At 39.8% G+C, this 18859-nt stretch overlaps 2 protein-coding genes across 2 annotated transcripts in view; one reads left to right on the top strand and one right to left on the bottom strand.

Annotated features, from left to right (window-relative positions):
• Positions 1-1564: 1564 nt before the first annotated feature.
• SFR1 (SWI5 dependent homologous recombination repair protein 1) lies at positions 1565-6150 on the top strand. Its single transcript, XM_066190571.1, has 4 exons — positions 1565-1902; positions 3298-3413; positions 4550-4936; positions 5071-6150. The coding sequence occupies exons 2-4, from the start codon at positions 3318-3320 to the stop codon at positions 5260-5262; spliced, it is 675 nt and encodes a 224-aa protein (XP_066046668.1). The 5' UTR covers positions 1565-1902; positions 3298-3317; the 3' UTR covers positions 5263-6150.
• Positions 6151-7437: 1287 nt separating this feature from the next.
• Positions 7438-18859, bottom strand: part of CFAP43 (cilia and flagella associated protein 43) — a 42505-nt gene continuing 31083 nt past the window's right edge. The window contains exons 27-40 of the mRNA XM_066191702.1: positions 18759-18848; positions 17959-18036; positions 17340-17465; positions 16670-16789; positions 16481-16588; positions 15161-15247; positions 14785-14873; positions 14214-14415; positions 13311-13423; positions 12612-12768; positions 11603-11767; positions 9556-9636; positions 8353-8506; positions 7438-7715 (exon numbers count right to left, since the gene is read on the bottom strand). Coding sequence (XP_066047799.1) covers positions 7558-7715; positions 8353-8506; positions 9556-9636; positions 11603-11767; positions 12612-12768; positions 13311-13423; positions 14214-14415; positions 14785-14873; positions 15161-15247; positions 16481-16588; positions 16670-16789; positions 17340-17465; positions 17959-18036; positions 18759-18848 — 1728 coding nt within the window. The 3' untranslated portion in view covers positions 7438-7557. The remainder of the gene's footprint in view (positions 7716-8352; positions 8507-9555; positions 9637-11602; positions 11768-12611; positions 12769-13310; positions 13424-14213; positions 14416-14784; positions 14874-15160; positions 15248-16480; positions 16589-16669; positions 16790-17339; positions 17466-17958; positions 18037-18758; positions 18849-18859) is intronic.

Raw genomic sequence — 18859 nt, 5'->3', positions numbered from 1 at the left:
TTTGATACCTTTTACTGCAGGAGAGTAAAAGGTTGCTATCATCCCTGTCAAATCCTCTTTGAAGTGTGTGAATCAATGAAAACTCATGGTCAAAACTGCATCAACTGCTAACATGTTATCACACCTACAACACTCAGTCCTTACTCACCTCTCAGCTCAAGACTGTCTCAGGTCTCAATAGAGATGGGAGTTATACAAGGTGACGAGAAAATAGAGCATCCTCTTGTGTAGCTGTGAGGAGGAACCAGGCAGGAAATTAATGCAGTTCTAACACACAAGCTAAGGCCATGATCCAGCATGTGAGTGCCTGTACCTCACGTGCAGCTCTCAGCACAGCTGCGTGAGGCACCAGTGCACAGCTCAGGGCCGTTCAGCTGTGGGCAGTGCTGGAGGAACCACTGGGACATCATCATCCCTAAGGGCTGGGAGCTGTCCTTGTTACGGCTTCCACAGCTCGTTTTGTCGGTCCTGACAGTTATAGCTGAAAAACATTTTGTACAAACCAGTTCTGAGAAAAGTAAATCCACATGGGGAAGTCAGGTGTGCAGCTGATAGAGATAGGAATATTACTCTTGCTTCAGCAGCACCTTTTGAGTGTCAGGGAAATATCTAATCCTGAACTGCACAGTGCAGCCACAGCCGGGATTGCTCCTTGTCACAGTCACAATCTCCCTGCTTCTCCAGTCAGATTTCTTCATTTTCTCTTCTTTCCCACAACCATGACAGGGCTGCCTGCTCAAGGTCACTCGTCTCCCAGAGCATCCCTCAGTTACATTTTTCCCCCTTACGTGAGGAGAGTTCCTGGGACAAAGGCTTTTGTAGCTTGAGGTGGAGAGTTGTGGTTCCCTGGGCTGTGACAAAAGGGCCGACTGTGCTATCCATGGTGGGGAGCGCTCCATGCTGAGGCAGAACGCCCCTCCCCGGCACAGGGACACTTGCAGGGACACTGGCTTCAGAGAGGCCTGGGAAGGTTTAGGTTGGTCACTAGGAAAAAATTCTTCACAGAAATGGTGACTGGGACTGGAACAGACTGTTCAGGGAGGTCCTGGAGACACCACCCCTGGAAGTGCCTAAGATTGAACACCAAACTTTGTGCCACGGTCTAGTTGACATGGTGATGTTGGGTTATCGGTTGAATTCGATGACCTTAAAGGTCTTTTCCAGCCTATCTGTGATTCCGTGAGGTGGCACCTGGCCTTGGCCCAGACCCCAGCCATGGGGTGGCGGGCGCACATTGGCCTAAGGGACACAGCACCGCCTGGCATGCCGAGATACAACAGGAAGATCTACGAGGTCCCCGAGGACGCCCCGCGTTTCCCGCTCGCGGGATCGGGATCGGGACAGGGATGGGGACCGGGATCGGGATGGGGACCGGGACAGTAACCAGGACGGGGAGCTCTCAGGCTCCGCACCCGCCCCTCCGCCGCCCGGCGCCTCCCACCGCGCGCAGGCGCCACCCGCGCGCCCCGCCCGGGCACAGCGGCGCGCAGGCGCGGTGCCGCCCCGGCCCCGGCAGCGGGAGCTTGAAGCGTCTGAGGGCAGCCGGGCACGGGAGGGCGATTCCGCCGGGTTCTTCCATTCTTCTCCCGGTCCTGGGGGCTTTGTGCTCCCCGAGGGGGCTCCCTTCGCTCCTCAGCCCTGCGGGTCCGTGCTGTGGCTGCGTTTTTGGGATGCAGCGCCTCAGGACGAGCTCCACGGGTGTGTAGCACTGCTTATGGGCCGCCCAGCCTTAGTCCTGCTTCTCTACGGGTGGAAAGTCGGCAAAGCAAAAGCTATACTGAGTGTTAGTAGAGCCTTTTGCTGTTGTGGCAGTAAAAGGAGTGAGTACCGTTATTATAACATAGCTAATAAGCAGGAAAACTGAGGACGTTGTTACAGACGTACCCAAAGTGCCAAAGTCAAGTAAGTACTGAAAAGCAAAATTGTCATTCCCCCTTCTAACTAAAATCTTCTTTACTTGCTGGACAGAATTTTTTGTGTGGTGAGCAGCATTACTGCTTGAAAATAGCAAGGATTCTTAGCCTAAGATACAGGAAAAGGATTTTAAACGTGCAGGAGACCTGTGTGAATGTGCTGCCAAGTAACAGCATTAGCCAACCAGTGGAAAAAGTATTTGTTATGGTCATTTGAAAGCAAATTTGCATTAAAGGCAGAGAGTCGTAGGATTGTTTGGATCTTTTTAAGCTTTCTCTTAGGCTTGAAATGATTTTGCGGCTTGGAAAGACTTATTACAAATTTGTGATATACAGTATACATAAGAATGATGTAGCTTTTCCTAGGCTCTTGCTTACAACAAGAAATAATAGTATTAAATTTCCATTATATTTAATGGATGTTGTGGGCTTCCTGTTTAATTGATAGATTGCTAAAATACCCAATTAACTAGACTCTTTACTAAGGTCTGGGGTCTTTTAATAGAGTACCGTATGTTCAGTTTTGAACAGCTGTGGGGGAATATTGACTTCTAAGATAAATGAGGCCCTCCATCCTTTGGTGTCAAGCCAGGAAGACCAGGGTTGCTGGGCTATTAAGGCTTTGGCATACTGAAGCTTTGGGAGTTCTCATCTGCGAAGAGGAAGCCCCTTGTGCCAGCCCTGTGTTGCCTAGTTTTGGTTTGCAGGATTTTATTCTTGAGAGGATTTTATTCTGTTTCAAAACTCCTAATTGCAATTTCCAGGTGAGTGGAGGTGCAGCTGTCGATTTTCCAGCTGCATTCTGGAAGTTAGTAGGTGGTTCACAACTGCTAAATGAAGTTAAACATTGCCAAATCGATTTGAAGTTGGTTCGTGCTGGGAGGTGTGACTTAACCACTTTAATTAAGGTGCCTTTCTGAGTGAGTTTGAGATGCTTCCTGTTAATCAAAACTTCCACCTGTGTGAGTAATTACTTTTTAAAGCAGCATCCCCAGAAGGATGAAGTGAGACTGGATTGTTTTCAGAGACCTGGATACCCAGTTATATTTTTCTATAGAAAAGATTGTTTATACTTGTGGACAACAAAAATCTTCCTGGCTCCACAGAGCTTTAGGAGCAAGGGGAAAAATAATATATAAAATGGATTGTAAAAGACTTTATGGCAGTAATGTCATGCATCTCTTAAAGAAAAACTGTTTACAAAGCAAGATGCTACTTAGCACATGAAACAGTTGTGTAACTTAAGCAGATGTCTTTTTTGAACATGCCAATTAGAAAATAAGCCTTAGAATCTCTTATTAGAGTTTTTTACTCATTTCTGCAGCCACATGGCTCATTATAATCAGGTGACAATAACACCATAATTCATTCTGTCATTTAACAGAGACTGCTGTTCATCTAGAGATGGAAGAGTCAGTGCTGGATAAATTGCCATCTCTGTGCAATACTCCAAAGGATTCTGGGGCTGCACCTGCACAGGGGACTAGTTCAGGGAAACAGGTATGAAAACTTACTACTTTCCAATAATGTGATTCTTCACAGTACCAGAAATGCCTGTGAAATCATCTAGGAGTCTGAAGTCACTGAGATACTGTGTGCTGGAAGGGTAGGGACAGGCACCTCGTACCTCTAGCTATAGGCCGTGCAGGTAAGAAATGTATCTGGTAGACTTTGCTCTGAAAATGCACGTTTGCTGTGAATAAAAAGTGATGGAGCAACATAACCAAAATGCCAAGCTAATAAATTTTTAATGCTGTATAGGGTGTGTGGTTGATTTTTCCTTGTTTGTTTTAATTTGTTATCTTCAGTTTTCTCAAATCCCAGTTTTCTGGGTTGCTGTGCATGCAGGATGACTTTCTGTGACTTCTGCCTCCAGTGGAACAAAGTACAATGCTTTCAGTTTTATATTCTCCATAGTGCTGAGCTCTGCTTTGACCTTATCCCAGTGTGTGAAATGGTGGTACTGTCACACTCAGCATCCAGATCTATGCAGGACAGGCCTGGTTTGAAAGTATTTCATAACTAATCCCTCACTCCTGTATTTTAGTGCATTTCTATAAATAAAAATGTTTGACACAGATTATAAAAAAATAGTTATTTTGAAGAAAAAGAAGCTTTAAATTTAGATGCTTTTGAAGTATCTCAGAGCATGGACAGGTCAAAATTATTCAGGTACTACTAATATGCTCTAGAATACAGATGTTTTGTGCTAGTTCTAATACAGATGTATAGGATGGAACAGCAGGAAAAATAACCCTTACTTCCATTAAACTAGAGGGGAAATTGATAGAATAAAATTAGCCAAGTTGAAATATGCTGTATTTCTTTTACACAAATACTAGATGAGTAAGTTTGCCTCAATAGAATACAGGATTTTGTCCAACAAAATGTGGAGCTATATCTTTCCATATCTTGCAGCTGTGTGTGCAATACATGTGAAAGGAAGAAGTTAACTTTGTTCAAGCCTTTGAAGGCTATACAGAGAATTAGGAAGCCTAGCTTTACAATGATTGTTAAATATATTGCATATTCTATATAAATAATAATGATGGCCAAACAGTTGTTTGACATTTGATAAAAATTTAAGATTATCCTAACCACCTGCGTTTTTTGTGTTTGTTTATTTTACTTTTTAGCAAATGAGTGCAGCTCTGAGGGAACGATTAAGGAAAACAAGACGTTCATTTAATGCCAATTTTACAGCGGCAAAGCGGCTCAAAATAGACCCTGATGGAAAAGACTCTGCTGGTGCTGACACAGGGTGCCTGCCAGAGACAAGTACAGACTGCTCTAGATTACAAGATGGTTCTGAAAACCTGGAAGGAAATGGCCCTGAACACACATGTTTCAAAAGTCCCTCACAGGAGAGCGATCCCTGTGGATCAGCAGAGAATTCAGATATGCTGCAGGTTGATCTTGGTCAGCAGCAGTCCCTGGAAGAAAAAGCAAAGCTGGTGAAACAAGTGCAAGAGAAGGAAGAGCTGCTTCGTAGGCTCAGACTGGTGAAGATGTATCGATCCAAGGTGAGGCAATACTGGTTTTTGGTGTGGTGTTTGTGTGTTGTCTCAGTTTAAGGCATTTTATAGGAAGATCTGCAGGGTATGAAAGCCCCCTGGTATCAGCAGATGATGACTCTGTTTGTTTGTCCCAATTTCAGAACAACCTGTCTGAGCTGCAGGCTTTGATAGTGAAGTGGAGGAGCAGCACCCAGCTGATGCTCTATGACCTGCAGTCGGCCTTTTCTGCAGATGGCAACAAAGTGACTCTCACTCAGCTCATCGATACTTTTGGGTTAGAAGACCAATTACTGCACTACAACAGAACAGAAGAAGATTTTGTAGATGCATAATCTACAGCTGCAGAGCTTTCTTTGCACAGACACAAAAGCAGAAAAGACTGAATAAATTCTGATTGTGTCAGAAGGGTTGGTCAGACAATGGACTTTATGCTTTGGGGTTAGGAGGTTTTCTCCAGAGATACTTGTAAAGCTGTGTCCATACATACAGTAGGCACTGTAAAAGGCATTACTTAATGGAAAAAATCAAACTGGTGATGTTTTGGAGAATCTGGCTTAAGGACTTGGTCAGTGAATTTTTATTTAATAAAAATAAAATGAAGTCATAGTTTAACAGGTAGAAAGCAGTCGATTTTTTGATTAGTCTCTGCATGGTCACTTGTATTGAAATAACTCAAACTGTCAATTCTGTTCATGTCAGATGGGGAGCGGTTCAGTTTGGTTGTAGATACACCCATTTTACAAATGTCTCCCTGGTGCCAGTCAGCCAATGAAGGCTAATGACAGCGTTTTGTGGGTTAAGTGAAGATAAAGCTAGTGAGAATATTCACATCATCAAAATTAGTTAACTGTACTGAGGGAAATGTGCTGTACTGCAGTTGCTTTCAGGGACTGGTCCAGACAGTCTCTTCAGGGCTGCTGTCGCATAAGCATTCTGCCACAGCCTGAGCTAATAGAAGGGAAGGCAAGAAAATTGAAACCAACTTTCTATTCTCCTACTACAGCTGAGAGCCAAGGTGTTTTCTCTTTTCAAAAAAAGAAGAGAAACACGGCCTTGTTTATGGGATTGCTTCAAACATAGCATCATAAAGCTGAATAAATCTTTACCATTTCATTTATTCTCTAATAAATGCCTTTTTAAAAAGTTTTTTATTTAACTTGAAATTGCTTATTTTCTCATTGTGGTGACTTCTGTTTTTTATTTTCCCTAAAATCACTGCTTTTCAAGTGTAACAATACATAAATCTTAACTACTTTACAACTCTCTCTGCTAGGAATCTTGTTTTCTCATTGGTTATACCCTACCTCTTTTGTTTACAGGTGCTATGTCCTGTTTCCTTAATAAGGGAGTAATTTCTTAGCTCAAAAGAAAGAAACTCAAAGGTCACACAGAACCTTTTAACCATTGGTAAGGCTCATTAAGCTTCAGCCTGTACCTACAGCTTGCTCTTAAGAATAGGGGCTGTTGCTGTCCAGAGAGAATTAATGCAGAACAACCTGTATTGCAGGTCACATTTTGAGTATTAAAGCACTATTTCTCTCCCTTTTTATGCTAGTGCAAAAACATGGTGCCTGGTGAAGGGGTCAGTTATCTTCCCCCAGGTCCTTGGCACATTTGGAACAAGGCTGCTTTTAGGGCAGTTTCAGCAGAAAGACAAAAGGTATTGTAATAAGTGAGATGTAATTAGAATCCTTACAACTCCCTGGTAGACATGGTAAAGCAAAAAAAAAAAAAAAGATGTACAGGATCACAACTGAAATAGTTTGTTCTTACAGATGTAGAATTTTAAGCTAAGATATCAAAGCTATTGTTGCTCTCAATGAAATGGGTTTAGATGTCATGTGAATTTATGAAAGGAGAATTGACACACACCATGGAGCAGGGAGATAAAAAGCAGGGATCATGCCTGAGTAGGTAGATTGGGCTCCAGCAGTGGTTAACTTTATCACAGGTTCGTTATTTTCCTTAGCTGTTGTGGAAGGAGCTGGCAGGAGAATACATCTCAATGTAAAGGGGTGGGAGATGCCAGAAACTATTCCAGGAAGCCAAATGCTTCCAAACCAGGTTTTCCTGTGCTTCTGCCCTTGGCAGCAGCCACAGCTCCTGCTGGCTGTGGGTGATTATACCACGATAAGGCACAGCTGCCTTTGGCACATGTGGTCAGGTGGAAGCATCCCTACATCTGCTCGGAAACCGACACCTGTGCCATCACAAGGGTAAATTATTGTGTCAAATCTACAGACATGAATTGTAGCAGATGCCAATTCATAGATTTCTTTACCTTTAAAAGGTTCTACAATTGCATATTACAAACAATGGACAAACAAATATACCTGTTCTTCTATCAGTCTACAATTTCTTGTATCCTTAGTTTACTGTAATGAGCTATATGGTTTATATAATAAAACTCATACAAATAAATCTCATCAACTGAAATATAATGGGGTTAAGACCAGGTGTAAAAACTACAAATCAGACAACCATGCATCTTTCGAATTCCTTTATTTTAAAAGGAATTACAGAAGAAACAATTTGTGGAAAGAAAAGTTCAGGGAGAAGAATCAGCTGTCAAAACTCTTTTCCTTAGATAAGACCATGGTTTTATCCGTCTACCTAGACTCTGATTTTTATATAATATGGACTGTCCTTGGTTTCCAACTTTCAGCTTCTGACAGAAGAACTGCACGCTGTTTTTCCTGTTCCCTTATAAGGATCCGTAGATATTTCTGCTTCACAATCTCTTGGTAATGCTGCCTCGTGATCTTTTCAGAAATATCCCGTGTGTCTGGAGAAAACAAAGTGTTACTGTTAGCCTGTGCTCACACGGGATGTGTAGTTTATATGGGACCTGTCCTGGGGTTATTCCAAGTTCTGTATAAAATAGGCAAACATTTTTAAAAAGGCTCACAGTTGCGCTTAAGAGCCTTTATAATACTGAATAAAGCAAAAAAAAATTCAAAAAGATTTCTTTATGCTTTCTTTAGTTTCTAGCAAGTACCCACTGTTTTGAAAATCTGTAACTGTTTTCCTAATAGTGGAAAGATCTTTATAAGTTTTCCTAATAGTGAATACTATTCTTAGCTCCACATTTCTTCCTCTGTTCTTTTGGAAGGGCGGAAAGAAGCCCACTGAACAGCTCTCAGAAAAAATGAAAGCATGTTGCCTAATGAGGTTATTAATGACTGTAATATTTCGTCTTGAACAGTTTCAGTTAGCTTTGGTTACAAGAGCCACAGGAATCTCCAGGTAACTCTTCAGTAACCATGTTAGGTTCTGGCAGGAAGGGCTCTGCTCATTGTGCACATACAGTAACACAGGCATTCCGTGCCCCTCAGCTGATGGTGAAGAACAGCACTGTCCAGCCTTGGAATCATTTTCTGAAGGTTCTTTGCTTGTGCCTTAAGGTGCATCACTGGACTCACCAGCTGCCTTGAAGATGTGCATCCTTTCTGACACAGAGACGAGCATTTCCTTCAGCTGCAGGCTGAGCTCGTAGTTCGCTTCCTCTTTTAGACGGATGCACTTCTTCAGCTCTCTGACTTTTTTCTGATGGTTTTTCACACTCTTCTTGTGCAACTGCCGATTTTGACATGCAAATATATGAGGTCATACAAAAACTCTTCAGACAAACTTATGATGAAAAGCTATAATTTTAAACACTTTGTTATAGCTTGACAAACTTTCATGTATGTTGATTTGACTAGTAGCACATTGTGAGCTTTACTTTGTAGCACATTGTAAACTTCGCTTTGTAAAGTGTCTTTCACACAGGGTATCTCAGTTTATGGAGTTTTAATTTAAGGAGCAGCCAAGGAATAAAGAGGTATAGGTCAGGAAGGGAGATATATTAAAGATAAAACTTGAAAGGCAAAGGGAGAAAAGGAAGTCAATGGAATCAGTGAGTTAAGGACATGCTTCTGGTTGCTGGGAGCTGCTGAAGCTGATGGATGGGCTGTAAAGGGAGAAGATAAATACTAAAGCTTGAAGAGGAAGAGGAAGCTAATGCCAACTAGCACAACTTGGAGAAAATCCAGTGAAATCACTTAAAAATAAGGACAGTCATAATTTGAAGGATGAAATACATGAGGTAGCCAGTAAATCAGATTGTTGTGTCTCTTATTTTGAATAGAGAGGGGAGAAATAATTTGAACAGACTGGTGCACCTGGAGAGAAACATTGAACAGTGAAGACTGAAAGAATGTTTCATTAGAAATGGAAGAGTGACTTTTATAGGCAGTGCTGTGTAAGAAATGATTAGCAGATCTGCATTCACATGATCAGGATAGGAAAGTTTTAATTCCAGTAACAGAGCAAGGAGATAGGCTTCATCTCTGCAGCAATCCATGTATGATGACTGCTTCCAAACACTAGAGCACTGCTGCTGTAGAGAGCACAGCTCCAGCTGAGGAAACTATTGAAAGCCAGATGGACAAATACATGATATATCTGTATCTGCATCTATACTTATATCTGTGTGCGCTATTATGGGTTCACTCCAACAGTCCTTGGGTTAGAATGCCTGTGTCAATTGCACTCATTCTTTCAAACACCTCTTGCTAATGAAGGCAAGGAGCTGTGTTTAAACTAAGGCTGTGTGCCAGATGTGGAAGCTCCCTTGGATTTACCTTATCCATGACACCAAGGCTCTGCTCCATCCCTGCTAAGTGCTGAGTGATGTGGCTTTCATAGTTGTGCACGGTTAGAAACTGAAGAAATAAAACCAGAAAGAAATTATCTTTTGCCTGTTCATTCTCAACAATTCCACCCTTCTATAAAGAAAGTCATACAATGCGAAACTCAAAAAACTAGAATTCTGCAGTGGTACAGCTTACTAGTGATCATAAATGGACTTTGTAAGGATATGCTTGGATGCTGTGTGAGTACTAAACTGTGCAGCTGTTAAAAAGGATGTTATTTATTATGTATTTATAATGGAAATATGCCCCAAACAAGTATGCTCAGGTTGTCAAAAACCCCAAGCTATGCTTTTGCTTATAATGTAATCTAAGCTAACATAGCTGGAGGCCTAAAACAGACTGTCTTTAGGCTAGAGAGGAAAATTATTATTTTCTGTCTAGTGGCTTCCCAATCATTCTTACTTCTTTCATTGTTTTACCTGTACAGTAATTGACAGATCAGAGAATTTACTGATTTTTTTCCTTGAGCACACTGCTACTAAAATACCTCTTTATCAAAAGACAAGTGGTAAACCTCATAATGTTTTATGGATCTATAACAGGCAGTGGACAGGTTTCTGTAGATGTAGATTCGTCCTTCCAGAGTACTGTCCCACCCAAGTGACAGGCAGAATTCTGTGGACTGTTCTAGTTAGAGGAGGAGAAGCAGGAAAGACCCAGAAGAAGCTCTTTGCCTGCAGGATTGAACTTCTTACTGCTTCATTAACACCCCTCATTCCAACTGGTCTCAGGTCCTTGCCCACACATACTTATCTAAGCCATCTTTCTTTCCATTCCTGTTGTTGGGGTATCTGTTACCTTGTCTTTCCCACTAACCCCATATTTCTAACCAAAAAGTGGCATCAGTCAATTCCCTCAGGGCATTCAAATTCTGATTTAATTGGTAAATGCCTTTACTATGGGTAGTTTAACTTTCTCTTAAGGGCAAGAGTTCTGCTCATCAGTTTAATGAACTGAGCTAATGGCAACACTGGTGATAAAATTTCCCACAAGAATTTTTCAGTGTACTGTCACATCACCTCTTTGGAAAGCTGTTCTGGTGATTGGTGTTAGTTATGAAAGTCCTGTGGCTGTGATTCAGAACAAGAATTTTGTGGAGCAACAATACAAATAAAGATTAGGCAAAACATACGTTTTGAATTTTCATCTGATCTTTTGATGGAATTGCAATATCCTTACCTGCTGTCCAACACTTTCCTTCTTTACTGTGCTTCATAGCTGTCCCCACTGCTGTATCTCCAGCCTACCCATCCTTCAACATCCCTTACTCCAAAACTTTATGTCACCCACCTCATCACCATAAGAGCATAAGATTTCCCTACAGTCTTCTACATCCCATACTGCAATACCCTCAGGCTTTCCCTACAACCTTTCTTCTTCCTCCTTTCTTCTCCCAGTGGCATCCTTGGCTGTGTCCCACAACCTTTACTATTTTTCCTGGCCTGCCAGCTTGTTCAAAGCTACGCAAGTGCAGCCATGCTGGCCGGCTGCCCGCTCCTGCCTGCCGGGCATGGCAAACAATTCCCTGCTCTGCTGCCGGGCCAGCAAATAGCAGTGAGGGGGTGGGACTCGGTGAGGCTGCCGCAGGAACGCTCAGTCTCCGTGCAGAGCAAAGTTACCGGATTTCTGTGCGGTGCCCGATGGGGGCACCTCAGACCTGCCACTTAAAAAGGACTCTGCTCGATTTAAGAGATCTTATGGCTGCAAAATCCTGATTCCTTATTCAACGCCAATTTTGAAACATAAACAGTTGGGGCTAATTTTGCTAATTTACACTGTTACATCCTAAAGAATTTCATCACTGCTCAATCTCATGAGTAAGACTTCCCTTTGAAAGCTGAATTGTTCACCTATTAGGAATCATGTTTCTCTAGTAAGAGAAGATTTATGAGGTATAAATATAAGCTACCTTTCTTCCAGGTATAGGCAGCATAATTTTCTGCAGTTAAAATATAAGTCAGAAAAAGCAACTCACTAGCTGGCAATCTTTTGAAATAGGTAGTGTTACAATATCCCGAGCCTTCTCTTTCAGATCTCGTATCTGCATTTTCATTTTCTTATGTTCCCATTCCAGCTGTATTATTCCTTTAGAGAAGTCTTTAAATTCTACCATGGCAGTAATTTTTTTTTCTCCTTGAGCCTAAAAAAAAAAAAAAATCAATCTTAATTAACACACTTTACAGATTATGGAATAATTGTTTGCAACAAGATGGGCAAGTTTCCAAAGTCATAATTTTAGTCAATTAAACATGCTATACTGCAGTCTCTTTCCAGACTTTGCTCCAGATGGTTATCTTTTAAGGAAGTTCATTCTCTTTTATGCTCTGTGTCACAGCCTTAGATCACAGAAATAGATGAAGAAAATTACAACTAACCTCTCCCTCCATCTTTCTATCTTATGTAAGAATAGAAAGGCATTTTAGTTCTACAAAATACAAGCTTGCTCTGTTGAAGGTATTTTCTAGATGTTACTGAAGGCTTTGTGCAGTAGCAGCAAAAGACAATTTTTGTACAGAGAATGTCTAAAAAAAGGACATTTCATGAGGGTATGAAAAACTGTTTTAAGTATCATCACCAATTTCACCTTACATAAAAAACTGTATTAATTTTTAATGTGAGCCACTATTCAGATACTTCTTAACATGACTATAAGTTTGCCTGGAGGGAATTTTTGGTCTGGTGCCCATGATATTAGCATTTCTAGTTACAATGTATGTGTAAGTGATGGTGTGTCTGAAGACTGTGGCCATTGCATTGATGGGAATTGTATTGATTAAACATCAAGAAAGCAGTCTGCACTGCAATCTTTACATCATGAGAAGAGACATTAGAGAATTCTTAATAGCTTCTAGATTACAATTGAACCTGCGCTGGTATGTTGTAATGAATTGAAACTAGATGTCAAACTGGAGAAAAAGCTGAGCCCCTGAAGGACAATTCATTTGTTTAGAAAGCTTAAATTTCCTCCAGATAATGTAAATTACCGCAAGAGCGTAATTCAGTTCTTCAACAACACTCCTGTCAATGAGAACAGCATCACTGTAGTCTGGGATCTGAGTACTTTCCAATTCCACCTGTCCTTGTTTTAGCAAAAACTGGACAGTCACATTCTGCTGAAGCTTCATCTTCTCCTCCTTCAGCCTAAGATGGCAGAAAATAAAAACAGCGTTTAGTGATTTCAACAGGATTATATAAATCCTCCCATGATTCTCAATGTTTATATTTATTACTGGTAGGTGGTATGTTCATGTAGGGCTTACTCTTTGACAGACCCTCTCTTCTGTTTGCTGCTAATGTGACTACAAAATCTGAAACTTATGGTACATGTATACATAAAGTTTTCAAGCACTGGATTCAGTTTAACATACTCTAGCAGATGTCCTGAGGGAAAATGTTATTACTGAAAAGAAATCTTAATATCAATTGAAAAGAAAACAGAAGAGACTTCCAGCCAGGGCCCATTTTCCTGTATATTTTACTTTGGAATTTATCCTTGAATGATAATGATTGTGAAAATTATTTTATATAGATGAAAAAAATGAAATATTGCAGGTCCAAGCAGCAGTGAAACCTAGATAAAAGAGTGCTGGAGAACAGAGGTGTATAATTTTGTTTGTAACTTTTGGTTCTGTGTTTGTGGAGTATTAAAGGTCAGCTGAACATAGGAAAAGACACAAAATTACCAAGTGAGTTCTTGGAAAGTGTTCTCCAATTCTGATTTCATCTTGTCATTTTCATCCACCCTTCTCCGGAGAAAGGCCTGCATGTCTGCCAGTGGCAGGGCCTTCCATTTCACCTAGGCAAGCAACATTGTCACATTCCCAACTTTTTCAACTTTATATGTCAGGCCAAGCCTCTTTGAGGACAGACAAGTTAATTTCTTGAGAAGATATCTGTTTACATAAATATGCAGCCCAGTATTTTGATAATCTCAGTACAGCATATGAGACATAAAGGTTACAATCCTTATACTGTGCTCAGGAAAATATTTGTTGATATATGCATTGTTTATCCATGTGAAGGGAAATCCTATTTTCTTCTCTTTTGGTCAAATTTCATGTTTATCTGTCTCTGGGTAATTCAGATTTATATATATATATATATATATATTCAGATTTTATGCTTTTATAATGAAAAATACATCTCTAGAAACACTTTTTTTTAAATAATTGCTCTTTATATTTTAGAAAAATATTGGAGTCTATTGGTGCAAGTATAGAATGCTTATAGGAGAGAATTACTTCAACAGATAATGGGAATAAAATACCTTACAGTATTTTTTGTATGGCTGGCGAAAAGGAAAATTATATTTTTTATTTTTTAATGAAACCATATCAAGGTCACAATCATTCTGATCAAATCCATCCATATTAATATGCTAATTTTACCTCTGAATAACTACAGCTAGAACTAGAGAATAGGTTTCCCTGTTCTTCTGAATTGAATGTAGCCAGAACAAACTTTCAAAGGCCAATGGAATATATGTATCCTGCATTGACTAGCTTGACCCTATGTGAGAACTTCGCTAAAGTTTAATACTCAAAAATATCAAGAAGGATACAAGCAAAATACAGAATTTTACATACCAGCTCCTCACTCTCCACTTTATTTCGTCTAGCTAGACAAAAACGTTCCCACACAGACTGGTCTAAGCCACTGGGCTTGTGCTCAGGACTATCCAGTTCATCCATGGCTTTCATCAAAAGGGAAAGTGCATCCTGGTAATCCTCAGGTGATCCCTTCACATAGGGGTTAGCTGTGTCAAGGAGGGTTTCTGTCCTTGGGGTCCTAGTGCACACACAGAGCACAGACAGGATGTGCTTTGTATTTTCTCCAGCATAGAAGAAGGTCACAAAAAGCTAAGAATGTTTCATACTCTCAATGTCTTGCAAAAAGCAAATAGATAAGATTATACAAAATAAGAATATTGTCTTGGAACCTAATGACTGTTTAGATTGCATTTAAAATAGATTTTGTGGAGTGAATAAGGAAATGTATATTCGAAACAGCAATTGTTAGTGTGATGGGAAATAAGCTATTGTTAACTACCTACAAAAAGCAGGCAATATAATTTAGACTATTAGAATAAATAGTATTCTCATTTTTGACTCATGAGAAACATTAGTATTTAAACAATGGAATCAGAGGGGATCTTACTCTGGTCGATGTTTGTAAAGATGCAGAAGTTCCTCAAGGAGATCATGAGGTACATCAGCAAAGTGCTTTAAAAAACCATGTTCCAGGCTCTGGGGTGGGAAGAAAGTGTTCTTGTTACCACAATACTATTTTTTTAAAAATCAATCTGCCTATATCTTAGAAATACAGGGTACAGTGCTTTTCCAAGTACTCCTGAACATCATAGGAATCTGCACTATTTCATAAATTCTATGCACACACTGTCCTTTACTGCCTAACTTCATTGATCAGTGAGTTGGCCAGAACTCTTGCTTACAGAGAAGTACACTCTTCTCATTATGAAGATACAATATTAACTTTTAATTTCTGAAACTCCATGTGTTTCCAAGAGTCTCACCTTCTCTTCATGTAATGCATCTCTATAGGGGCCTGTGTAAGCCTCAACACCATGTTTTGCAGTCAGGATTTTTCTTGCACCCTTGACCTATAGTAAAATCAAAAGATTTCAGGAATGAAACAGCCAGCAGAAGCAGTGAACAGCTATTCACATACAGTGGTGAAGCTGACAACTTCTTATTTCTCTAAACCTTATTTCAAGGTTTAGAGATAACCTTGTGAGCTATTTTAAGTAACCATATAGTGCCTTCTTCAGGGGTCACTTGTAGATACTGCTAGAAGATGACCAGCTGTGAAATTAAACAAACCTGCTGCTTAAGAATGTAACAAATTTGTATAAGAAATGCTTACAAGCTCTTTGAAACATTGAATGTAATGAGATATATGGATACATTTCTTTTCCAGAGAGATTTCTTTTTACTTTCATGTCATCTCAGGTAAGACCAGTCAAAAAATCTCAAATGTTGTTCAGTGGAGAGTTCTTAACTTTAGAATGTGATTTCTCCATTGTCATGGCAGAGTTCTGCTATGTGCCAGGATACTAACATCATGATTTACAGAGGCTGTTAAATGCTAATACTGTGCTGGGGAGACAGTTTTGTTGTATTTGATATTTCCAGGGGCCAGAAGTTGTACCAATGGGACCATTTAGAAAATGAAGGAAAAAACTCTGAAAATTGTAAGCTTGTATACACTTGGCCTCAGATGGCTTTAAAACCAGTCCAGCCAGTTCAGTGGTGGGGGCTCATTGCCTGTTTGGAATCCCTCCCTGCAGTTCACAATGGGCTGCTGGCAGCTGCAAACACACAGCGCTCTGCACAGGCTGAGCAGGAGATTTGATATATAGAGGCAGCAGTGTATTATCCGTGGACTCATTAACAGCTCCTTGAAGACAAAGTGGGCAAATGCAGTAATAACGTCCCAAAAGCCAGAACCAACCTGCAGACTACCACAGTAAGAGACTTGCACTGAAATCCAGAACTTGCTACTGTACTTTCAGCTTGATACCAATACCAGGTACTAAAGAACATTAGCAAACAAATAGCAGCATGCCCTTCTGAATGTATGAAGGTTTACCAAAAAACTCCAGATGAACTGAACTGAGTACCTATTAAGAAAACCAGAGGTGTTTATAATGTATGTAATATACAATAATTTTTTCACCTGTACAAATTGAAAAGAAAAAAACCAACAATGACCCTGTAAATTGTCAGAAAGTCATTTAGGGCAAGATTTTGGTTTGGAAAGAGAAGATTTCACATGAAACTCTACTGTAAACATTACATTACTCCTAATAACAGTGTTCCAAATCATAACTTACTTTATCTTTCTTCTTTTTCACAAGGAATTTGTGAAGTCCAGCTTCTCTGGTGTCCAGCTCTTCATCCAAGAGTAAAGCGTAAATGAGATTGACTATTTTGAGTTCTTCCTGTGAAATTATTGTAATTTAAAAAGTTAACATTTCTACTGCACAGAGGCAGAGGTGAAAAATTACTGCTTTTTGCAATACCTGGTAGATGGCCATCTCTGATTTCAGTTTCTTTTCAGAGAGTTTGCAGACAATCGCATCAAAATTTTGTGTTGTTTCCTTGATTGAGGTTTCAAGTTTGTTCCATTCATTTCTCAGAAACTGGGGAAGGGAAGGACAAGAGCAGCAATATTACATCTGGAAGAACAAATAATTTATGATGTTTCTCTTGATAAATATACCTATATATATGAGAGGATGGAGAATGCAGAATATGGAACTGTATAATTGAGTCAAAAGGCCACAGAAATTACTTGTTTGGAAAAAGTTCTGCCAGGCTATAAAGTTATGTTGTTCCAATACCAATTTGAAGAATAAATATAATTGTATTATTTGCGTATGGCATCGGCAGCTCTGGGAATGAACTTGAAAAACACATTTTAGAAATACTGGTAGATTTGTGAAGGAAAGTTACCTTTTTAGGATATAACAACTTTTACACGTTTTTGACCGTAGTAATTGTTTTAAGTGGAGACTCCTAATTCTGTCTAAGGTAGGATTTATTTAATATGCCACATGACCTTTGATGATCATTTATTCTTAGTTTATCCTATTTATTCATAATCATTTTTAGAAGCTGTTTCTGAGAAAGATTGGAAGTTTTGGTCATGAGCACTGTGAACAAGCCCATCTTTTCCTCATTTTAATTTACCTGTCTATAATCTTCTTTTTCTTCATTCAGCTCCTTGACTTTTTTCTCATATTCTTCAAATATTTTCTTTTCTTCTTCAGTCCAAAGATCTTCAGATCTGGATAGAAAAGAAGGTGGAGGAATATCCTGGAAGTATTGAAGAAAAATATGCTTAAAAAGCAATATTAAGTCTACATCAGCACACTAACAAACTACAGCATGCAATATATTTAACAAAAGGTATTTCTTTGTAAGGTACAAGCCAAAGTAACATATATGTTCTGTTACTCTGCTCTGTTACTTGCACCAGTAAATTTAGTGTATATATACCATGCTAGACTCACTTGCAAAACACAAGAATTTGGTACTCAAATACTACTGTCAGTACAAGATACACCACATTTTCTGTTTCAGAACCTCAAACCTAACTCCATGCTAATGTAAACTTCTATGGGGAGTCCTAATCTTGTGGTCTTTTTTTTTGTGTTTGCTCTCTTATGGAATATATCTGGTCATAACACAATTCTACAGTTCTCCAGCTTTCTTCTGTCACTGAGGTTGGAGGTATTTGCTGGTTGAATTTCACACAGCCAGAAGAGTCCACAGGTTTCCTAACGGACATGGCAGAAACACATCTCACCATTTTCAAAACGTCTTCCCTCCTGATTTCCAGCATTCCACCCATCATATCGTCAAGAGCACGTAGTCTTTCATCATCCTGGGGAGAACCACAAAAAATACTTGAAGGTACAAAAGGAAGTGTAGCAATTGCAAGTTTTAGGGGTGGTAACAGTATTCACCTCTAAGTTATTCAGCATGTCAATAGAAGATTGATGCTTTTTGGGGATGTGTGTGGAACATGCCAAAAGTTTCAGGTTTTTTTCTGGTAAACAGATACTCATATGCCAAATAACTTACTAAAACTGCCATTTTGGCAGTTTTGGAAAGAACACAGGCATAGGTTATTTCTGGCCAACTAACAAGCTATGATGAAGGAAGTTGTAATTATACATCTGTTTGGGGGCCAGAACCATCTTAGATTTTTTACAGTTGCATTTTAAAGCCAGAGGAAAGCACTACAGTCTTCTAGTTTGAGCCACGGAGAGCAGAGGCTGCTGTATCAACAAACACATATCAAGCACAAATCTCTTGATTGAGGAGTAGCATGAATTTGGACATGTATCTAGTTCCCAGCAACCTGATATAGTATTTTAAATTGTCCCTAAGCACAAGTTTAAAAACTGTGAGTCTAACACTCTATCTTTTTCCCCCCTAGCTGATCTATGTAGTTCTGATTGTAAATGACAATAAGAAGGAAAAGGCACATATCAACATTACCTAATTTATACTCCCATACTACATTACTGGAATGTTTCAATGCTGCATTAATTAAATAAGCCAGAAGAGTGACAATGGCTGTAAAAGGGATACTTTAATTACCGTAGCAGCAAGACGTCTTTCCATTTCAAGCCTAGTCAGCATTTCTGCTTGCTCTATCTCCTCTTGAGTCATGTATTTCTCAGCTTTAATCTGTAGGCAGA

This window comes from Chamaea fasciata, unplaced genomic scaffold (assembly GCF_029207755.1).
Source record: "Chamaea fasciata isolate MVZ Bird 193981 ecotype frontalis unplaced genomic scaffold, bChaFas1.0.hap1 SCAF_9, whole genome shotgun sequence".
NCBI classification, from domain to species: domain Eukaryota; kingdom Metazoa; phylum Chordata; class Aves; order Passeriformes; family Sylviidae; genus Chamaea; species Chamaea fasciata.
This window is presented reverse-complemented; position numbering and strand designations above follow the sequence as displayed.